The following is a 19,558-nucleotide window of genomic DNA, read 5'->3' on the forward strand; positions in this document are numbered from 1 at the left end:
TGCTGCATTGTCGCGGCGGCCCCGCGCGGAGCGGAGCGGAGCAGAGCGGCGGCGCTGGGGGTGCCCGCGGGGGCTCCTCGGAGGGGCTCCTCGGAGGGGCTCGGGGGCAGCGGGAGGGAGGAGGAGAAGAGGGCGCGGGGCCTGGGGTGCCGGCGGGAGCTGAGGGGCTGCCGTGAGGAGAGAGGCGCGGGGCGGCCGGGAGCGGGGCCATGTCGCTGCAGAGCCCGCCGGCGGCCACGGCTGCCGCCGACCTCCCCACCGGACCCGGCGCGGGGCTCCCGCCGGGCGCGGAGCTGAACCAGGGCAGCGCGGCGTCCCCGTCAGCCGAGGAGGGCGGCGAGGATGAGGAAGAAGAGGAGGAAGAAGGGGAGAAAGAAAAGGAGCGAGAGAAACTGCCGCCCATCCCGTCGGCATCCAGCGCGGCTGCCGGGGTAGGTCTCCTGCGGTCCCCGGCGGGGCCGAGCGACCCGTCAGTGCCCGGGCTGCCTCCCGCCGGGCCCCGGCCCCGGGGAGCGGGACCGTCTTTGCCGTCCCCGCTGTCATTTGCTCTGTTTGCCGCTTTATTCGTGGTGGTGGGGGAGCATCATGTTCGTTTTCTTTCATGTTCTTTTCCGTTGAGTGGCTTTCATTCAAGTTTCTTAAAAATAACAAGTGCATCTGTAAGCAGTGACATAATGAAGCTATAAATTCTCCGTCTACTTATAGTTCTTTAACATTTTACAGCGGTCTGCTCTTTTGGGTTAGTCATGACTGAGGGTTTGCAGCATTGTGAATGTTCGTTAAAGGTTTTCGGGGGTGGAGGGTTTCAGCACTTAATAGCGAGAGAGCTAGCTGGAAAATACTTTTGTATTTTTAACTTTCTCTTAAAAGGTCTTTTCTGGTTTTTACATTGTGTTGAAGCAAAGATGACAAAACACTTTGATAATTGATGAATGAGTTAACACGGGTAAAAAACTGTGAGAAAGATATTTGCCAGAATAATTTCATTTTAGAAACCTTGTTTGAGATTTTTAATTTTACTGGAGTTAAGATTTTCTTTCTGCTGACCATACAATATTATGAAACATAAAATTTTCCTGGCATGAGTTGAATATCTTGCATAGCTCAACATTAAATAAAGCTTGCTGTAACTTACTTCAGTCCAACAACAGGGCAAAAATTTTGCCAATCCTGTAGTAATACAGTTATGAGATTTTAATTCAATAGTTCTGATAAGTACCTGACTTGCTAGAACTTATCGTTTTACATAACTTGAGTTTAAAAGATTGAGCATCTAATGTTTATGATTGTCGTGAAATAATTGTAATGTTAAATGAAGTAATCGTAGGCAAACTGCAAACTCCTTGGAGCAATTCTGCCAATTTTGTGTTTTGCCTACAATGTTCCAATCTTCTGAAAGACTTTCAGCCTTGTGAATCTGTCTGAATGTGGAAGAATGTGTTTGTTCTTGTGATTCAAATACAGATTTGGTGCGAGAAGTCTGTAATGGACAAGTGCCCAGGAGTTACTTGTACCTTTGAAAATCTCCGCTTCAGACTTTGAATGGCAAGTGCCAGTCCCTTAGAATAAAGATACAAGTGCTGGTCTAAAACGTGTCAGGCTTAGCTCAGCTAATGAAAAACGTGTGCAACTCGGCAGCCAGGTAAAATTCCCACTGCTTTAAGAATCAGGAGAACTTGCTTGTAGCTGGACATCCTTCATGTACCTCTGAACTGCTGCCCACAGGCATAAGTTGCCTAAGTTGACCTGCTACAGAGGAGCTCAGATCCAGTTAGGTGTGATCGCTTGTCAAATGCCCAAGTGGGATTTTGAATTTACAAAGAGCTGCATATGGGTTTTAATAGTATGTTACAGAGAGAGTTTTGTGGACAGATGTAATAGATACTTCCATAGCCCTGGATTTCTCTGTTTGTAACAGAATGCAGTTTTTGATCCAAATATACCAAATGGGGAATGCAGGTATGCTTTTTGCAAGACCTTTATGAGTTGCTGTAAAGAAGGTATTGGACTGTTGGTCTGCTAAGCCCTAGTTGTGACCAACCTACACATCTAAATCCAGGGCTTCATGAAGTATGTTGTGAGATTCATCATATATAGCATGATTTTAATACAAGTTCTTGTATTAAAAGCTCTGATTGAACATCAAAAAATGAGTGTTACTTAATCAAATCCTCTCAAACACTTTTAAAGAGAGAAGTATGTCCTCATCAGCTTCCTCCTCATTAAACTGGGGAAAAGTTTGTAATATGATGTGATGACAAAAGGGGAAATTATTGTCTTTTAAAAAAAAAAATATATATCTTTGCTTATCCATGGGTTTTTTCCCCCATTAGAATTCCCTTCCTTTAAAAATACATGCCTGATACAAATACAGTGATACTCCAGATAACCTTAATTTTCCTATTTACTCTCTCTGCCTGTTATTTCTAAGTTTATAGCCATCATATGATGACTATGGTGAAATAGATACTATACCTTGCCTTTATATGAAGTGAGCCTCAGATATCCTTGTCTCAGAACATCTCCCCAGGTTTTGTGTAATTGACATTTTCTTCAGTGCACTAAAGACCCACCATAGATTTGTGCAACTGATGTGGCATGACTAGAGCTTCCTCGAAGGCAACGTGAAGGTGTGACACATCCTTTAAACAGTTTCCATTTTCCGCAATAGCTGTGGAAAAGGTCAGAATTTTAGTAAGTCAATAGATAACCGTGGTATCCTTTTTCTCCTAAGAGCATGTGCATGAAAGATGTCTCACCTCGAGTTTAAGCTGGCTTCAAGTTGGAATAAAGGGATTATGTGACTATTGCTATTGTCATTCATACCGTGGCTTTTCCTAGCCAAGGGCCATGTGGAATTGTGGAAGAATGGTTACTTTTTTTTTTTTGCTTTTATTTCTAAGGAAAGTTGTGGAGATTAAATTAGTCCATGAATAAATTAACATGCTGCTGCAAGGAGTTCAGGCTTTTCTTATGGGCCAAACGGTGATTAGAAATAATGCATAAGAGGTGATGGTTTGGAGGTCAGTATTCAGATTCTGAAGAGACTTGTGGGAAGCTAAATAACTTGCCCCCTAGTAAGCAGAAACAAGTAGAGGCTTCTGTAAAGCTAAACCAGTCCTATGTTACACCTTTCAAGATATGAATGGAAGGGAAAATCCTACTTCTTGACTAGGCTGTTGCATTGACAGCTGCCTTTAGGTAATCTGTCCTCCATGTCTTCTTGCACAGGGAAGAAAACCTTTTACTCCTCACTGGTCTTTGCTTGCCACATACATACGGGTCTCGAGTGAGTTGTGTCAGGGCTAAAGAGTAGGATTTTCAAGAAACTCTTCTAGATGGTCTTTTGCCTCTTCCCAGAAAGCGCTCTGTATGTGCTCTTTGCAAACAGTTTGACTTCTTTTCACCATCTAATTTAACTTCAATGACGGAAAGCATAGATTTATGAAGTATTATGAAGTATAATGCTAGTACCTCTCCAATCTTATGGAGGGCTTAATGCTTTGGAAAACTTCCACTAAGAAGCCAGCAGAGTTTTGAATTATTAATATACTCTTAAAAAAGAGGATTAAAGATTGCTTTGATGTACTTACTCCCTTTAAGCATCCTCATTCTTTATCTGGGGGTTCAGTTTTCTGATGGCAGTATGTGTGTAGAGTCTTAGGCTCTAGAGGCTCACTGACCTCCTACAAAATTTTGTAAGTATGACATGGTGCTGTACACTTGTCCTAGATTAGTCTCCCAGGAGATGTCAGAGATCCTCATTAATGAGCATGTAGTTTCCCAGTATTCCTCCAGGGCTTTCCAGTAAAGCCTTTGTCCATACGTTTGTTTAATATTGTTGGAACTGCACTTGGAGCAGGATGATGGAGTTAAATAGCACGTGCAATTTTTGTTCTTTCTGGTCACTGCTGAGGGAGGTGGCATTAAGAAGAATCTTTTTAAATAACTGTCCAACTATACTACTTCAGTGGCATGGCTGAAGTAAAACCTAGAAAGCTGAGTCAGTCAAAAAGGCTGTCACAATAGTCTGTTTCATAAAAGCTCCTCTTCTCAATTATCTATGATTATCTATTCCCTATTAATCATAATTAGACTAGTCCAAGCTCCAGAGGTTTTCTAGCTAGAGCATACATTTTGTGACACAGCAGATTTCCCTCAGATCTGGATTTGTTTAAAAGTCCTCTTTCAGTCAATCATGTCTTGCCATGTTTGTTCAGGGTCTGTTTTTCTCCAGTCATGTGCGAGGTGATTTTTAAGAAGCATCTTAATGGTATTTCAAAGGTTATAGAATAGAAGTAAAAGTTAATGTGACAATTACAGTGGTAATTACATTTTATTTTTGAATGTTTGTTGCATACAAGGAATTTGGAGCTAGAAATTGAAACTTGGTATTTTTAAAGGCAGAAGTCCTGCTGATTGTTCAAATTTATAATTTGCTGAGTTATAAGCCATGGAAAAATGGCTGTTTGTGCCACAGTTATTTAAAATTCCTGGCAGTGTACCAGCTTGCGTACACTGCGGCATGGCAGGTTTATGGGCTGTGTTATTACCCTCCTGGTGGTATTTCAGGATGTTGTGGTGGAAGTGAAGTGCTTTCCTCAGAACTCTGGCTGCATGTCTTAGTCCAAATTTACAACTCTTAAGGGGAAAGGGAAATGTATGGGTTTAAAAAAATTGATAGGATATTACGTTAATTATTCTAGAATTTTTATTGTCGTTTGGGGAATTACAGTTTTGATTTGCATGAAAACATTTTCTTTCTAACTGAGAGCGCAGATACCAGATATCAAGCAAATAAATCTTTAGGTTAATGTGAGGCTGAAAATCATGATGTGCAGGGAGAGTGTGTATAATTTTTTGAGTTGATCTACCTTTGCCTGATATCAACTGATGACTTGGAGCTGAGATGGAAATTAAAATCTCCATCATGGGACTTCTGTCGTCTTGGGCAAGCCCCTTAACCCACCTATGCTTTGCAAATTCTCCAGAGTAAATAACTATATCTAATAGCACTCAGTGTCAAACAGACCGATTAGCACAATCCTTTGGAACTCTGTTGTGTGATTTCACTTCTGTTCACTGTTAAAACACATTAGCACTCAACATTTCTTAGCAAAGGCTTGTGCAGACTCCTTGGTGGCAGCACATACAGGTACTCAAGCAGGTTTTTTTAACACAGTGTTAACAAATGTTTGTTGGCTAGCCTTTCTTCAGTGGCAGCTGATGCTGATGACTTTGAATCACTGGGGTTTTTACTCAGCCAGTATTTAAATTTTATTAGCAGGTTAGGCAGGTTAGCTCACATAGAATTTTTGGCCCCACGTTTCAAGTCTTGGGAAATTTGTCTAAACTACTTTCAGTATATTAGGGTTATTTGGAAAAAGGAGTATGTGTGACACTTTCATCTGTTTAAACTGAGCTGGATGTAGTGAGGAATATAAAAATAGTTAGCAATTAGGATACAGAAAGTTAGAATATTGTTGAAAGCATTCTAATCATATTGTGTTTTCCTCACAGTAATCTAAGGATATCTTCATATCCTGCAAATTGAGTTTTTGAATGTAATGGAAAGGAATTTTATGGTATCTCTCCTGATTCAATTTGAAACAAACTTGCAGAATCATTATTTATGTCTTATTTAGTTATTACCAATCTGATTTCAAGATAAAAGATATTTAAGTATTCTGTGTAATAGCTCATGAGTAAGATTACTCTTACAGTAATGTATTAGCCCTTTATAAGATGCTGTCATCTTAATTACAGGGGTTGGAGAGAGGAGCCAAAAATCAGTTTTCCACTTTCAGCAATTTCATCACAACTATCAACCAAAAGAAAGAAGGCATCGGAAACAGAAATTCGCCTACGCAACTTGTTATACCCAACATCAAAAATGGTAAGAGAATAAAAGCCCTGTGTTACTTAGTTACCAATTTGAGAAGGTGCTCAGTGTTCTGCCAATATTTGTATTGTGGTAGTGCCAGAAAATCTAGAAATCTAGATTTCATTGAATTATGCTGTGCCGTACATTGTACAGGCAGTGAAATATATGATAGTCCATCCTCTATAGAGGTTATGTCATAGACACAAGTTGGATAAGAAAAAGAAATAGACCTGGATGATGAAATAATCATCTGAAGTTTTAAAGACAGTTACAGATTCAGTAGGCCATCTGCAGATACTGTTTGTCTAACTTCAGTCAGATGGCAGTTTCTCTAGAAATTGTGTCAGAACTTTGTGGAGAAGACTTTTCTGTCGCCATCTGAAGGATGGCAGGGATGAGGCAAGCATAGGGCTTTTAAGAGAGACAGTTGCTGAGAGTTGCTGTTTTTCAGTGAAGGTGAAGGCCAGTGATGACACAAAATAAAAATCACAGGCAAAGATTGGTAAGTTCTGAAGAGCTTTAAAGGTGAGAAGGGAGGTGGTTGTGGTATGATGAGGTAACGATAATTGATGAAAAGAGAAACTGGAGCTGTATACTCAGTATGGTAGGCTAGAATCGTGAAGCCTGATGAGATGACATTGTGGTTAGACCTGAAATTTTTATTAGATTTTTGGGCTAGGATATGGAATTTCAGTAATTTGGGACTTTTGATAAAAGGCTGTACAAACATTTGTCAGGTTTGTACTGATCTTGCCTCTGAGCAGGTGCCTCTCAGCCTTATTATTCTGTGGTTCTCTAAGTCTTTACAGCACTCAATGAATTCGAGGCTAGAAAGACACTGCATTAATTAGGAGATCTCAGTAGTGTGAGTTTGGAACAAAACTATGGACAGGTATTGTCAGTTTCAAAGCTGTGCAGAAAAAGGTGGCTTATACCTTGCAGGATTGGATCCTTGCTAAAATAATCTTTGTATCCTTGCTAGCTGTACTGCAAAAGTAAAAGTCAATGCAAGACTTTTTTTTTTTTTTAAAGCAATTTTTTTTTACAGAGTAAGGAGGTGCTTTCTATTTAAAAAAAAAAAAAGGGCAATCACTGAAACACAGAAGGCAATTATGTGTAAATGACAGCTCGGACAAGTTTTCGTACTTTGCTCAAGTCACTTTGTACTACACAAAGGAAACCAAGGTGGCTGGAGATGGCCAGTGAAGAATTCTCCCACTGCTGCATAACTTACCGGAGTTGAGGTAGAAGAGGTGTTCTTGAGGGCAATACTTGGGGTGAGGCAAAAAGAAGATGCTGCAAAGCATGTCAGAGCTCTGCTGATTCTTACAAAGTGCTGTAAGGGCGAGCTAACAAAGCTGGAAGAACAACCTTCAGGTGGCCATTGCTCTCACCTATATATTTTTAAAGAAAAGTCTCCGTATGTGAATTGCATGTAAACAATTGCAATATTGTTGGAAAGTCCTCAGAGAAATAAAATGTTTTGCCTTTCTTGGATAATGTTATTTTCCTCAGAAGCTAAAAGTGAACTCTTGTCAATGTTAATACTCAGCTGCTAGCCTTTTTAACAGAAACATGCATGCAGTTGATTCATAGACTCCAAGCTACTGTCTTTCATTATTTAAGCCTTAATTGTTTCCTGTCCAGCTTCTGTCTGAATAGTTTCTTAATATAATCTTATGTTATGATAAGAAAGCCTGCTGCTTAATAAAATTTAGGACAAAGTAAAATTAAATCTAGTATTGGGCCAAGCAATGTGAAAAATACAGTACCCTTTTGCAGAATTCATTTCACTAAACAGAAGAAATCCGCCCTCCCCCCTTTTCTTGTATCTGATAATGGTAAACTCTAAACACCTCTCTCTCTTGAAGTGCCCTCAGTTGTTGCTGCACATGATACTGTCCACATTGTAATTACTGCTTCATAAGTACTGAGCTGTTAATTTTCACCACATTAATGCATGGCAATATTTATTATAGTCAAGGATATATTCTTGAAATTGAGCTCAATGGGTAAAATTGAGCAGATATCCTGGTAATTTCAGGATCAGGGTAACCTGCCTATATAAAACCAGTCCAAGGTGCACTCAACGTTTTTTGAGGAGGTATGTGTATTCTATGGAAAAAATAATCATTAAAACAAACTTCTCGGTTAAAAATGCTTTCACTATTCTGGAATTCAGGAATGATGCTTGGTGGGGTTTTTTCAGTTTATTTACACATGTGCTATCTCTCTGAATGTGTGTGTATATATGCACATATACTGGTAACGCTTAAGGCTTGAGTTCAAAGAATGTTAATTTCATTGCAAAACAAAAGCATGGAAAAGGTAATGCTGGTAAATACAGCATGAAAGCTAGGGTGATGTTTGTTTGCTATATAGCTGCCACAGAGATTGAACTTATATTACAAGTCTTCTAATGCAACAATGATTTGGTATGAGATCTATGTAGGGCCTAGATTGTTCTAGTTCTTTTATAATGTCACAAATACAAGTAAGATTTGTTTGCTTTACCTACTTTGAAAATTTTCATCTGCTGTGTTGGTCACCATGAAAATACCTGCTGTTCTAAATTCATTCACCTTAAATTTCCTTGTAGTAGTCAATTCTGCTTTGTATCAATGAGATTTTCTTCCTCAAAGTTTTTCATCATTCCCTAAGCAGTCATGCATTGCTGAGTCTCTTTACATGATGTAACTGGGCAAACAGCCAGAAATGATTGCTTTTTCTTGTCTTGTAACATTGTGTTATTGCTTCTTATCAACTCAATACATAAAGTTTCAAGTTTCTCTTCAATGGAACTCAAGTGACAGATCTTAATTAATATTTCTGAATGTCAGATGAGCAAATAAATCTATTTACAAATAAACTTGAATTATGGCAAAACATACTGAAGTTGACAGTATTTATTAAACTTATTATTAAAACTCAGATTTAGTATATCTAATTTAAGCTGCGTATATTTCAAAGAAAATGGCATCACTGACAGGGTGCAAGTTACCAGCTTAGCACCTGCAGCCTCAATTTACTGAAATGAGAAACAGCTTCTGTCAGCAGCTGTCTCTTCTGCAGATGCAGAGAGAATATTTTCCTCATTTCAGTGTATTCAGCTGGTTATAATTCAATGTTTAATCCATTTAAAATTGAGAAGACAGAATGAGAGCTAAATTAAAATGACTTGTCTTCTTCAGAGTATAAAAATAAGACATAGTTTCTTTTAAGTCAGTCCATCCTGCTTTCAGAGAATGATGTGCAATAGCAGAGCGCTTGCATGGCAGGATTGTTTGGCACCTTGGCTTGAATTAATTTAGTATCTATGTGTCCACTTTGTTTTTTAAATTACTACTCTTCTCTTTAAATAGCTTTAAATTCCAGCTGTGGGCAAGGTTTATCTATAATCAATGCCATACTCAGGGGATTGAGGGCAGCTCTGATCTATTATCATCTGATGAATGGTGACTGAGTTAAGTCACAATGACAGTGTCTCTGTCATTAGCATGAGTGAAAAGAATCTGCCTTTGGGTTTTGGGGATTTTGTTAGCAAGTATTTCCCTGCTGTGATAAATGGAGTAGGCAGCTGAGTAGTGATACTACTTTGATGTTTAGTTAATTTTAAAAAACAGCAACTCTTGGCATTGTAGCGAAAAGGCTTAGAGGGTTCTTGAGATAATTCATAGAGGATTGTGGTTTAATATGTTTGACTTTTGAGGACACTTTTATTTTATACAGTGTCTTTTATCCCAAACATACATTATAATTCATATAAATGCTTTTAAGAACATGCAGTATAAATCAGACTAAAAAAGCATTTTAAGGATATTTGAGAAGACACTGTCAGTAAAATGGATGTTTGTGTATACGGCATTGGAATATTTTTTTTCATGTTTTTGGTGGGAGAAAATAAGATGAAACAGATGAAACAGTTCATGGCTTGAGATAAAGACAGGGAGTCCACTTCCCAATTACCATTACAGGCAAAACAGACTTGACTTGAGGATATTAATTTATTGCCAATTAAACAAAACAAAAGCAAAACTCAAAACATCTTCCCCCTGCTGCCCCTTCTTCCCAGGCTCAACTTCACTCCTTCATTCCCTACTCTTCTACCTCCTTTCCCCCAAGCGGCTCAGGGGGGTGAGGAATGGGGGTTGCAGTCAGCTCATGAAACTCCATTTCTGCTACTCCTTCCTCTTCATGCTGTTCCCCTGCTCCAGCCTGGGGTCTCTCCCACGGGATACAGTCTTTCAGAAACTTCTCCAACATGGGTCCTTCCCATGAGTTGCAGTTCTTCAAGAACTGCTCCTTTGTGGGCCCTTTCCACAGGGTACAGTCCTTTAGGAACAGACTGCTCCGGTGTGGATCCCCCATGGGCCACAGTTCCTACCAGCAGCCTGCTCAGGCACGGGCTCTCCATGGGCTGCAGGGTGGGTATCTGCTCCACTGTGGTCCTCCATGGGCTGCAGGGGGACAACCTGCTTCACCATGGTCTTCTCCACGGGCTGCAGGGGAATCTTTGCTCCAGTACCTGGAGCACCTCCTCCCCCCTCCTTCTCCACTGACCTGGGTGTCTGAAGGGTGGTTTCTCTTTCTTTTTAATCCCTCCTCTCTCTCTCAGCTGCTGTGCAGTGTTTTTTACCCTTTCTTAAATATTTTGTCACAGAGGCACTACCAGCATCACCCACGGGCTCAGCTTTGACCAGTGGTGGGTCTGTTTTGGAGCTGGCTGTGTCTGACATAGAGGCAGCCCCGTCTCTCCTCTCAGAGAGGCCACCCCTGCAGCCCCCCTGCTGCCAAAATCTTGCCACGTAAACCCTATACAATGTTCTCAAATCAAATATAAAGCACTGCTATTTGTACTTAGAATAGGCAGCCAAATTTATTGGAAAAAAATGTTTAAAGATGCTACCATTTCAACAGTAATTCTCTGCAAGATGGGAAAACTTGCATTTGCCATTTAATTTTGGAGAGGTTCTTTTAGGAGAGTGTAGATGATCCACAGTCAGCTCTAGCTAAAATTATATATCGCAGTGTAGAAAAACTGACTGAAGACTTGTCCTTGTATGTCAGAAAATGGTTGGACTTTGGTGTGGTTGGCACTTGGCTTAACGTTCAGAAGGTTGAGCATCTACAGCTACAAATAGACTTAATGAAAATTCTGCAGCGCTTTTCTAAAAATGAAATTTTATATGAGCTTGAGGTTTTCTTGTGTGATGTGAATGCTGCTGCATGTATACCAGTGTGTTATTACTGATGAAATACCAGTGCATCTTATGTAAGTACAATATTTTGCTATTTCCCCTAATAATGAGTTGGAATAAAGATCACCAGCTTTTTTTTTTTTTTTTGTCAGCAGTATGCCAGCAATTCAATTGTGAAAATCTGTCTTGGTTTTCTTTGTTTTTGTAATGGACAAATAACTTGTTTGCAACTTTGTCCAGCAGTTCATTTATAAAATAGTAGAGACTCCGGTCTTTCAGAAAGCCTTAGATAGGAGACAGACTGGCCAATTTTCTCCCTCTATTGGCAGAAGGAAGCACTGTGTTCACAAAGACTTGGTTACAAACTCAAGACCCAGTTTTTGTTTATAGGGTTTTATTTCCCTTCAATTAGTGGAAGTTTCCATCCTGTCTGGGATGAGTACATGGTAAGAAAAGTACTTGGATGGGTAGGGGTTTAAAGACGTAGAAACAGACAGTGTGAGTTTTGGTTTTGGTTTTTTTTTTTTCCTAGTTTCTATATATCTATATTTTACTAGCTAACTGTTTGTTATTTATTTGATTGCATTGTATTTATTGGGTTTTTGTTTGGGTTTTTTTAATAAGTGAGAGACCTACCACCTATTTGCCTCGATGTACGACAAAAGCAGCGCATCTCTATAGATACACTACCCCAAGAACTGAAAGCACCAATTCCTCCTGAACCTTCCCTTCCCATCCGAACCAAAACTGTGAAAGATTTTCAGTAAGTTACACTGGTGTTTCTAGAAGTGTACTTTCTTTCTTTGGACTTTCTTTGTTTTGTCCTAATTCACACATGTGATTTTGTTAATCTCAAATAAGAGAACAGTTCAGTAAGACTGACTAGTAGTAGTAGTAGTTGTTAGTCTGGTTGTGATGGTGGGACTGATAACTCTGTTACTGTGAAAATTATCAAAATACTGTGTCTGGCTTGAAGTGTTGTTCTGTTCAAGAAATGGCAAAGCTTGTACTTCAGAGATAGAAATTAAGTTCCTGACATTCAGTGGATGTTTAGTTTTGGAAAAAAATATGTATGGCTTAATGTAGGCTGGAAAATCCCTTTCAATCTTAGGGGTTTTTTTTGTACTGCCAATTATGGTGTGTCCTGTCCGTTGAAGTACTGGGCATTCTCAGTCTTGTGTGAAACACTGTACATCAGACACTTAAATGTATAACATCATATCTGAGGACCTGGAGCAGTGATCACATGGACTGCACTATTTCTAACTTTGGCTAAAAGTACAGATGACCTTTCTTAATGCATTAAGTTAGAGAGCTTTAATTTTCAATATTAGTTTTATGGCAAAAACTTATTTCTTTTTTCATGTATACTTGCTGCTTATGTGACCACAATTTTAAGCAGTGTAAGCGTAAGCTCTTCTAGCACTTCTCTATGAGAGGTGCTATGCTTTAAGTTTGTCTAAGTAAAAAGAGTTTTAAGATTAAAGAGTCTGCGCAGACAATATTTATGCTGCTGCCCCGTAACACTGATTTAGCTAGAAGGAAAGTAGAATCGATATGAAATAGTGTCATGTGTTCCAGTTCCGTTTTTCCAGATCAGTACAGACCCTTAATCAAAACTGTATCTGCATTAGATTTCTTCCAGCACTGTTATGATACTCGGTACATGATGTTTGATCAGCTTAGCTAGGCTAGGAGAAGTCCCCAGGGAAACCACCTAAATTGTTTTTAAATGTGTTTCCCTAATGTCAGGTCTACACCGCAAAGTTTTGCTGGCTTTGCTTGGTTCGCTGTGGGCACAAGGCAATAGAGAATGTTTTTTCTCTACTTAACGTAGCTATGTTCCCAAAAATTATGATGTTGACACTGCCATTTGAGAAAATGGCATAACTTTGTTGAAAAACTAATGGCATAAGGTATGTCTACACTAGGGGGTTCTGTCTGCAATATGTGAGCATATATTGGCAGACTGTTTCTTGAGGGTGGATGTGTTCTTAGAGGGGTATTTACTAATTCATTGAAAGTGTGGCGCTTTTTTTTTTTTTTTTTTTTTTTTTTTTTTTTGCCTTAGCACCCACAGAGCAGCTTTATGCTGCTGTAATATCCTTGAGTGTGTTACAGTAGGATAATCTTGGTCAGGAAATGGGGAGAAGTATTCCTAGGAAGAAGCCCGATTCGTCATGGGTTTTTTTGGTTGTGTTTTTTTTTTCCTTCCAAACAGATGGGGAAAAAAATAAAAAAATCACAGTTGTTCCAAGAGGCATATGAGCATATATTCTTCATTGCTCTTTTCTGTGTTTGAAATTTTGTGCATTCAGTGAGGAAAAGGAATGCTTTTTGATTAGTCTGTGTGTGTATTGGGTGGAAGAGGAAACAGGTATAAAAGAGAATTTGACAAGAGGTGATCCTTTGTTGCTATTCAGGTGATCTGAAGAGCTGAAATTTTTTCCATAATTCAGACTTTTGTTTGTATCTATTGACTGCTACCTAATTATGTAATTATCAAGAATTTTATTCTTTCAAGTAAAGTATTAAAAACTCATTAGCATTTTTTGTATGTCCCACTGATAACTTTTTGAATATCTAGTACAAAGAAATTAACTGGGGGGGGGAGCAAACTGGGATTTCCATCACCAGCATTGTAGATAGCCAAAATAAAATTCTGCTTCAAAGGTTGGTTGGGGTTTTTGTTTGTTTGTTTTTAGATGTATGATGTTATACAAAATTTCATATACAGATACTTGCTTTAAGGTCCAATACTTAAAAGAACTTTAAGAGTAAATCCGTAGATTTTGTTGTGCCCTTGAGGAATGTGTACAGCTGCATATAAAGATTAAGTTTTATTTGAAAAACTTGAAGAGAAATAAAATTTTGTACAAATGATAATGAATTTGACTAGTTTAGGAGCCTGCATACTTAAATTAGTCTCAGAAATTTTATCATGTCAGTGTATCTTCAGCGTAATTCTGTTCTGCTAATTATTTGTCTTAACATACTGAACTGTGACACCATGAATTAACATTCTGAATAAGAGACATTGCTCAGATGTATCAAACACAAACTATGCTTTTGTTCTCTTGTAATACTATGATCTTAAAATGACAAGGAAGCTGTTAGAAAGATACTGATATTATACTTGTCTGTCTTCTAAGTGTGCTTAGTGAGGAAAGCTTAGAGTTACAGTGCAGTCTAAAGTCTAAGTGGTTGGGAAGACTGAACCCTTATATTACCAATATTTTAATATATTCTTTCTAGGGATGATGTGGAAAAGGCTAAGTCATCAGGAGATTGGAAAGCTGTACATGATTTTTATTCTACAACATTTGATTCTTTCCTGGAGATAAATGCTGCATTTAAGGTAGAAAATAATTCATAATGCTATTTAGTACTTACAGTGCTTTGTATCTTCAACATGTTTACAAAAACATCAGTTAAAGGCTTGCAGCTAGTTACTCAAGGCCACTAAGATCGTTTTATCATGTTCTCACCTGCCTTTGGTAGACAATCTGTTATTGCATTGATTTATTGATTCCAGTTTAAGCAACTGTATTTCAAGTGTATGTGGAGCTTTAAAATTCCAGTATGTAGTTTGTTTTGTGACACTATGACTGCGTAGATACTTTCTACACAAACTACAGTTTAAAAACGTGAGCTAATACGAAGGCCCAGGCAAATCTGGAAACAGAAATTCCCTGTCCCTAAAAAAACATGTGATATGGGCTCAGGTAGTATAGCTGTTCTACTCAGTTTTCCTTGGGAAAGATCATATTTGCGTGTGAAAACTTTCTGAATTCATGCTAAATTAATATTTCCTGCCTGTTACAGAGCAAAATGTGCTTATGATATTTAATATGGACAGTAGGGCCTGAACCTAGACAAAATAACATGTGACTCTTAGTCACTTAATAAATATTGAATGCTTATCAGACGAGCAACAAAATTATGATGGATCGACAACAAAGATGAAAGATGGAAAATTGATGTAACTCATTATTTGAAACCCTCTTACATTTTAAAAATAGAACGACGAGGTAGTGGAGTTATGTGTATAGTGCCATTGTGTAAGATTAATATTGTTTAGCCTCAGTTTTCACATATTAATAAAAGCAACTTAGATTCTTGTGTTTTGATAAGGAAAATAAATAGTTATATCTGTATGTGTTTTGTTTAAACTTGCTGTTAAACTTTTGTTTTCAAAGACAGCTAAAATATTCAAAACATTTCAAAACCAAAATACTTCATGTATTATCTAACTTACAGAAAGATACCAATTCTCCATTTAATACCATTGAGGACTCTGGAATCAATGCAAAATTTGTGAATGTTGTCTATGATGCCTTATTAAATACTGTAAGTAGAAGAAAAGAATTCATGTTTTAAAACATTGTAACAATTATTTCAGCAAAGAAATATGCTAAGAAGCAATTTATATCAAAAGTTTTTCTCAGATAGGCACGATTTCTGAAGAATCTCTCAAAACATACTTAAAATGGTCCCATGAGAACTGCCATAGAATCATGAAAACTGCTCTAGTGAAAGAGGAGGAAATTTTTGCTACTAGTAATGCACAGTTTATACTGTGGTAGATCTCAAAGACCGCTTGCAAGATATGACGTGACTGTGATGGGACACTGCATGGTGGGCAATAAGGAAAATGTGAGGATGGGGGTAGCAAAAAGTAGGTACTGTGCCTAGTAAACAAAGGATGGGAGTAACTTAGAAATTATATTTACAGTTTTAAAGTTGTTTAAAGTGTTGAAAGCCACCATTGGCACAACTCCAGGCCTCAGCTAATAGTCTGTGAGGAAAGATGCTTAGGAGCTCAGCATCGTAACACAAAGATTTCTTAGCTGGCTTGAATAGCAAGCAAAACAAACTTGCTCGTTCGTACAATATCTTGTATAGAATGTGTATAATTACATCAGATATGATTTTTCCTCTCCTTTTTCCATAGCCTCAAGATGTTCAGAAGTCAGTCCTAAAAGGAATAATTAATGGTCTGCTACAAGAATGGAAAGGGTAATTATAACAAGTGTTTGCATTAGTGCTGTGCCAGCACTTACAACTGATACGCTTTTTGTCTTTATTGTTTTAGCCAAAGAAAGAAAATGTTCTGATACAACTTACACAACTTGTCTCCATTTGGCAGGCAAACCTGCTGAAATATATCTTCAACTCTGTAAGCTGACACTGAACCTCTGAGAGGCAGACCCAGACCCAGCCATACATTTCCCCACAAAATCTCAGCTGCTTGTTTCCAGGGCAATCTTTCGGGCACCTGAACTGTGAGACGAATTAAGGAGTAAATTTTTTTTTAGAGTAAATCATATTCTCCCCGCACACCCCCAACAGCAACTAACATGTTTTAACCTAGTTAATTCCTTGATCCGAAGTTTACTTCACAATACCATTCATGTGTGGCAATGGCATAGAAAGGGCAGTGCTGGATGCAGAAAGGGATAGCCCAAAGGCAGGAGGTTTGGAGATGACAACATTTTAGCAAGAAGTAATAGAAGTGAGAATGCATAGTTTGATTCACAAAAAAATACAGCAAGAGACAGCGCCTTGTTGTGACTCACCTGTGACCCAGCCCTTGGCTATTCCTTTCTCCACCTTATACTACCTTTTCTGCGCTGTTGCTGCATGTGTGTTTGTGGTTATCTAAAAGCCTTGAAGCAGAAAAACAGCAAGAAGTACAGAGGCTGCAGTGGTAGAAGTGTATGGAGAATTCTGGCAGGAAATATTTAAGGTGGGGCAAATAAACTCTTCTGTGGTGTCACCTGAGATAGACAACAGCATGGACTACCTCTTTGGAACACCTCTTACTCTTCAATTCTGACTTTTTTTTTGCCTTCTCTCTTGTGTTATGCCACAAAAGGCAGATGCTACTGCCTTTAGAGAGCAGTCAGAATCTTTAAGTGTCCTTTTCAATTTCTGAGAGCAGTGAAGATCCTTAAATATGGTATTCGACATGTATTGGCAAAGCAAAGTTAAATCGTAGGGTGTGTGATTTCATGACTCTTAATGTGTGTATACGATGTATACATATGGTTCTGCTTATTATTTCATTCATTCATAGGCCACGAACAAAAGATGATCTTAGAGCATACTGTATACTTTTACAGGTAAGAACAATACAGTATTTTTATTTAAGTATATGTCTGCTTAACTTATAATCTATAAACCAGTATACTATGCAAACAAGATACTCTGTATAGCTGAGATACTTCACATTTAATTTCCTGTTATAAGAATGTATTAAAATATGGAAGAAGTGTAGGGTGTGCATGATGGGAATGGGAGCTTAATGGAAGATAGTTGATGGGGAAAGATTGCATAGATTAAAACTATGAACTAACAGTTAGACATGTAATTGTTTCCTATCATTTTGTGGGTTGAAAGAACAAATGTTTTAGCAGGCTATTTGTTCTTATTTCTTCCTTATTCCCAGATCTGCTTTACTGGTATGCTGTAACTTTGACCTTTCCAGAAAGTTTCAGTATATGCACTTTTTGATATTGCTGTAACTTTCTCCAGTGTTGCATTTTATCCAGCAGACTCTCTCCAGTCTATCTGACAGGCTACATTGTCTGATTTCTGTTTGTGTTAACCTATTACCTTTGCTACTGTAGTTGATTTGCATTTGTAGCCAATTTCCCCTTTAAATTTTGCCAGTGTAGATAACACCTCTCCACACAAGGAGAGGTTTCTGCTGTTATTTGGGAAGATCAGATGGTAATTTAATTTTTTGAGACAATAGTTTTATTCTCTGGGGTGGTATACGAGCTGTGAATTATAAGGAATATATCCTGCTGAAAAGTGGGAATGTGTGAACTCATACGTATGAGAGAAAAGAAGTTTGGATTGATGTGCGGGAAGACAGGAGCTGTGAGACTCCTTATTACTGAGATGGAAAGCACATCACCCAGAGGAGTGTAATTTATGTGCTACACAGTAAATGATAATCCAGAAAAATATATTGAGTGCTGCCTTTATTACCTGTGGGCTTTCTTTTGAAACAAAAAAAAAAATCATACTTTTACAATATAGAAGTTATGTATTTTTTTATTTGACTAGAAGTTGCAAATCATTTTTTTCGTAGTTTTACCACTGTCACAGCAATTTTGTGAATTCCTTTCCTGCGTAATTGTATTGGCAACGACAAACATAAAAAATCCTAATGACTTTTTTCCCTTTATGCAGTTTATTAACCTAACACATTTTTTTAATCTTTTTCAGAATCCTCAATTTAGTAACACTTCTACTTATGTCATCTATGCTCACTTGCTAAGACAGATAGCAGCCTTAACAGAAGCTGACCATCATTTCCTAGTGCACTGGTCTAAAAAGTAAAAAAAATAAAAAAATAAAAAAAATTCCATTTTTAGGATTAGAATTGTTACTGTATTTCCATTGATGTTGACTGTTTTATAAATTATATGAAAGCTAACTTAATTGACTAACGAGATTGTTTTTGTTGTTTTCAAAGTACATTTGGACATAGTCCACTAAGTGATACTGATTTATAGATGCAAATTGTATATAATGTATAAAAATTAAGATCTTTAAGCAAAAAAGCCTTAATTGCAAAATAACCTCTGTAAGTTATTTTTCCGTAACACATGCAAAATAACTTATGTATGTAAATTTTTTAGATACATGTTTAAACAGTATTATTAATACAAGCATCTTTATGGTCTTTGTTTAAATAAAGGTTTATCTTGCATAATTTGCAAAAGATACTGTAACTTTACTGTATTGTATGAAAACCACAAATGAAATCGAGTCCCTGCTTCGTAGTGTAATAGAGGTAATGAGAGAGTGTAGTTAGGGCATTAGATTTTTAATTAATTGAAATAACCCTAATAGCATCTCACTAATAAAGTCATATGGGGGTAACTGCCCAAAGAATGGCTTTTAAGTTGGTATGCACGTTGCCTTCCTTATAATGACTGTGCAAAAAGCTCAGTCTGGGGTAAAAAAAAAAAAGTTTGAATGGCCTTATTCACAATTCCCTGATCTCCGAGGGAATCTGTTAATAAAGGATTTTCTTCTCTGCAAGGATGGAAATTATATTTCCCTCTCCCCACCCTATAATATGTCTACATTTGCTTAAAATTGTGGTAATATGTGATTTCATTTGAATCAGTGTTTACAAATAAGGTTTATCCTCTTGGTTAAGGATGTAATAGGCATATTGATGTTTTTATTCTTAAAACGTATTAGAAATCTAAACCATCAAAATAGGAGAGCTCTTATTTAGAAAAGGATGCTTGAATACATCTACACATATGTGTATTGTTGCGATGTTATGGAAGTGGTGCAGCACATAATTTAAAATGTGCGCTTGTCACAAGTGTATGAAGTACTTTCCACTCTTTATTTAATGGGACCAGGTATCTGAAAATAAAAAAATCAGAATTCCTCAGTATTCAGATTGTGGAGTGAAATAGCTAAGGATTTTTGTTTTCTTTTT

General features: G+C 37.8%; 1 protein-coding gene across 1 annotated transcript in view; it reads left to right on the forward strand.

Moving 5' to 3' along the window:
• The first annotated feature begins 209 nt into the window (after positions 1–209).
• The window catches only part of HECTD2 (HECT domain E3 ubiquitin protein ligase 2), a 41,492-nt gene continuing 22,143 nt past the window's right edge, over positions 210–19,558 (forward strand). The window contains exons 1-8 of the mRNA XM_076338747.1: positions 210–431; positions 5,767–5,896; positions 11,707–11,845; positions 14,338–14,440; positions 15,343–15,432; positions 16,037–16,101; positions 17,162–17,207; positions 18,322–18,431. Of these exons, the coding sequence (XP_076194862.1) occupies positions 210–431; positions 5,767–5,896; positions 11,707–11,845; positions 14,338–14,440; positions 15,343–15,432; positions 16,037–16,101; positions 17,162–17,207; positions 18,322–18,431 (905 nt within the window). The remainder of the gene's footprint in view (positions 432–5,766; positions 5,897–11,706; positions 11,846–14,337; positions 14,441–15,342; positions 15,433–16,036; positions 16,102–17,161; positions 17,208–18,321; positions 18,432–19,558) is intronic.

This window comes from Aptenodytes patagonicus, chromosome 5, assembly GCF_965638725.1.
Source record: "Aptenodytes patagonicus chromosome 5, bAptPat1.pri.cur, whole genome shotgun sequence".
Taxonomy (NCBI): Eukaryota; Metazoa; Chordata; class Aves; order Sphenisciformes; family Spheniscidae; genus Aptenodytes; species Aptenodytes patagonicus.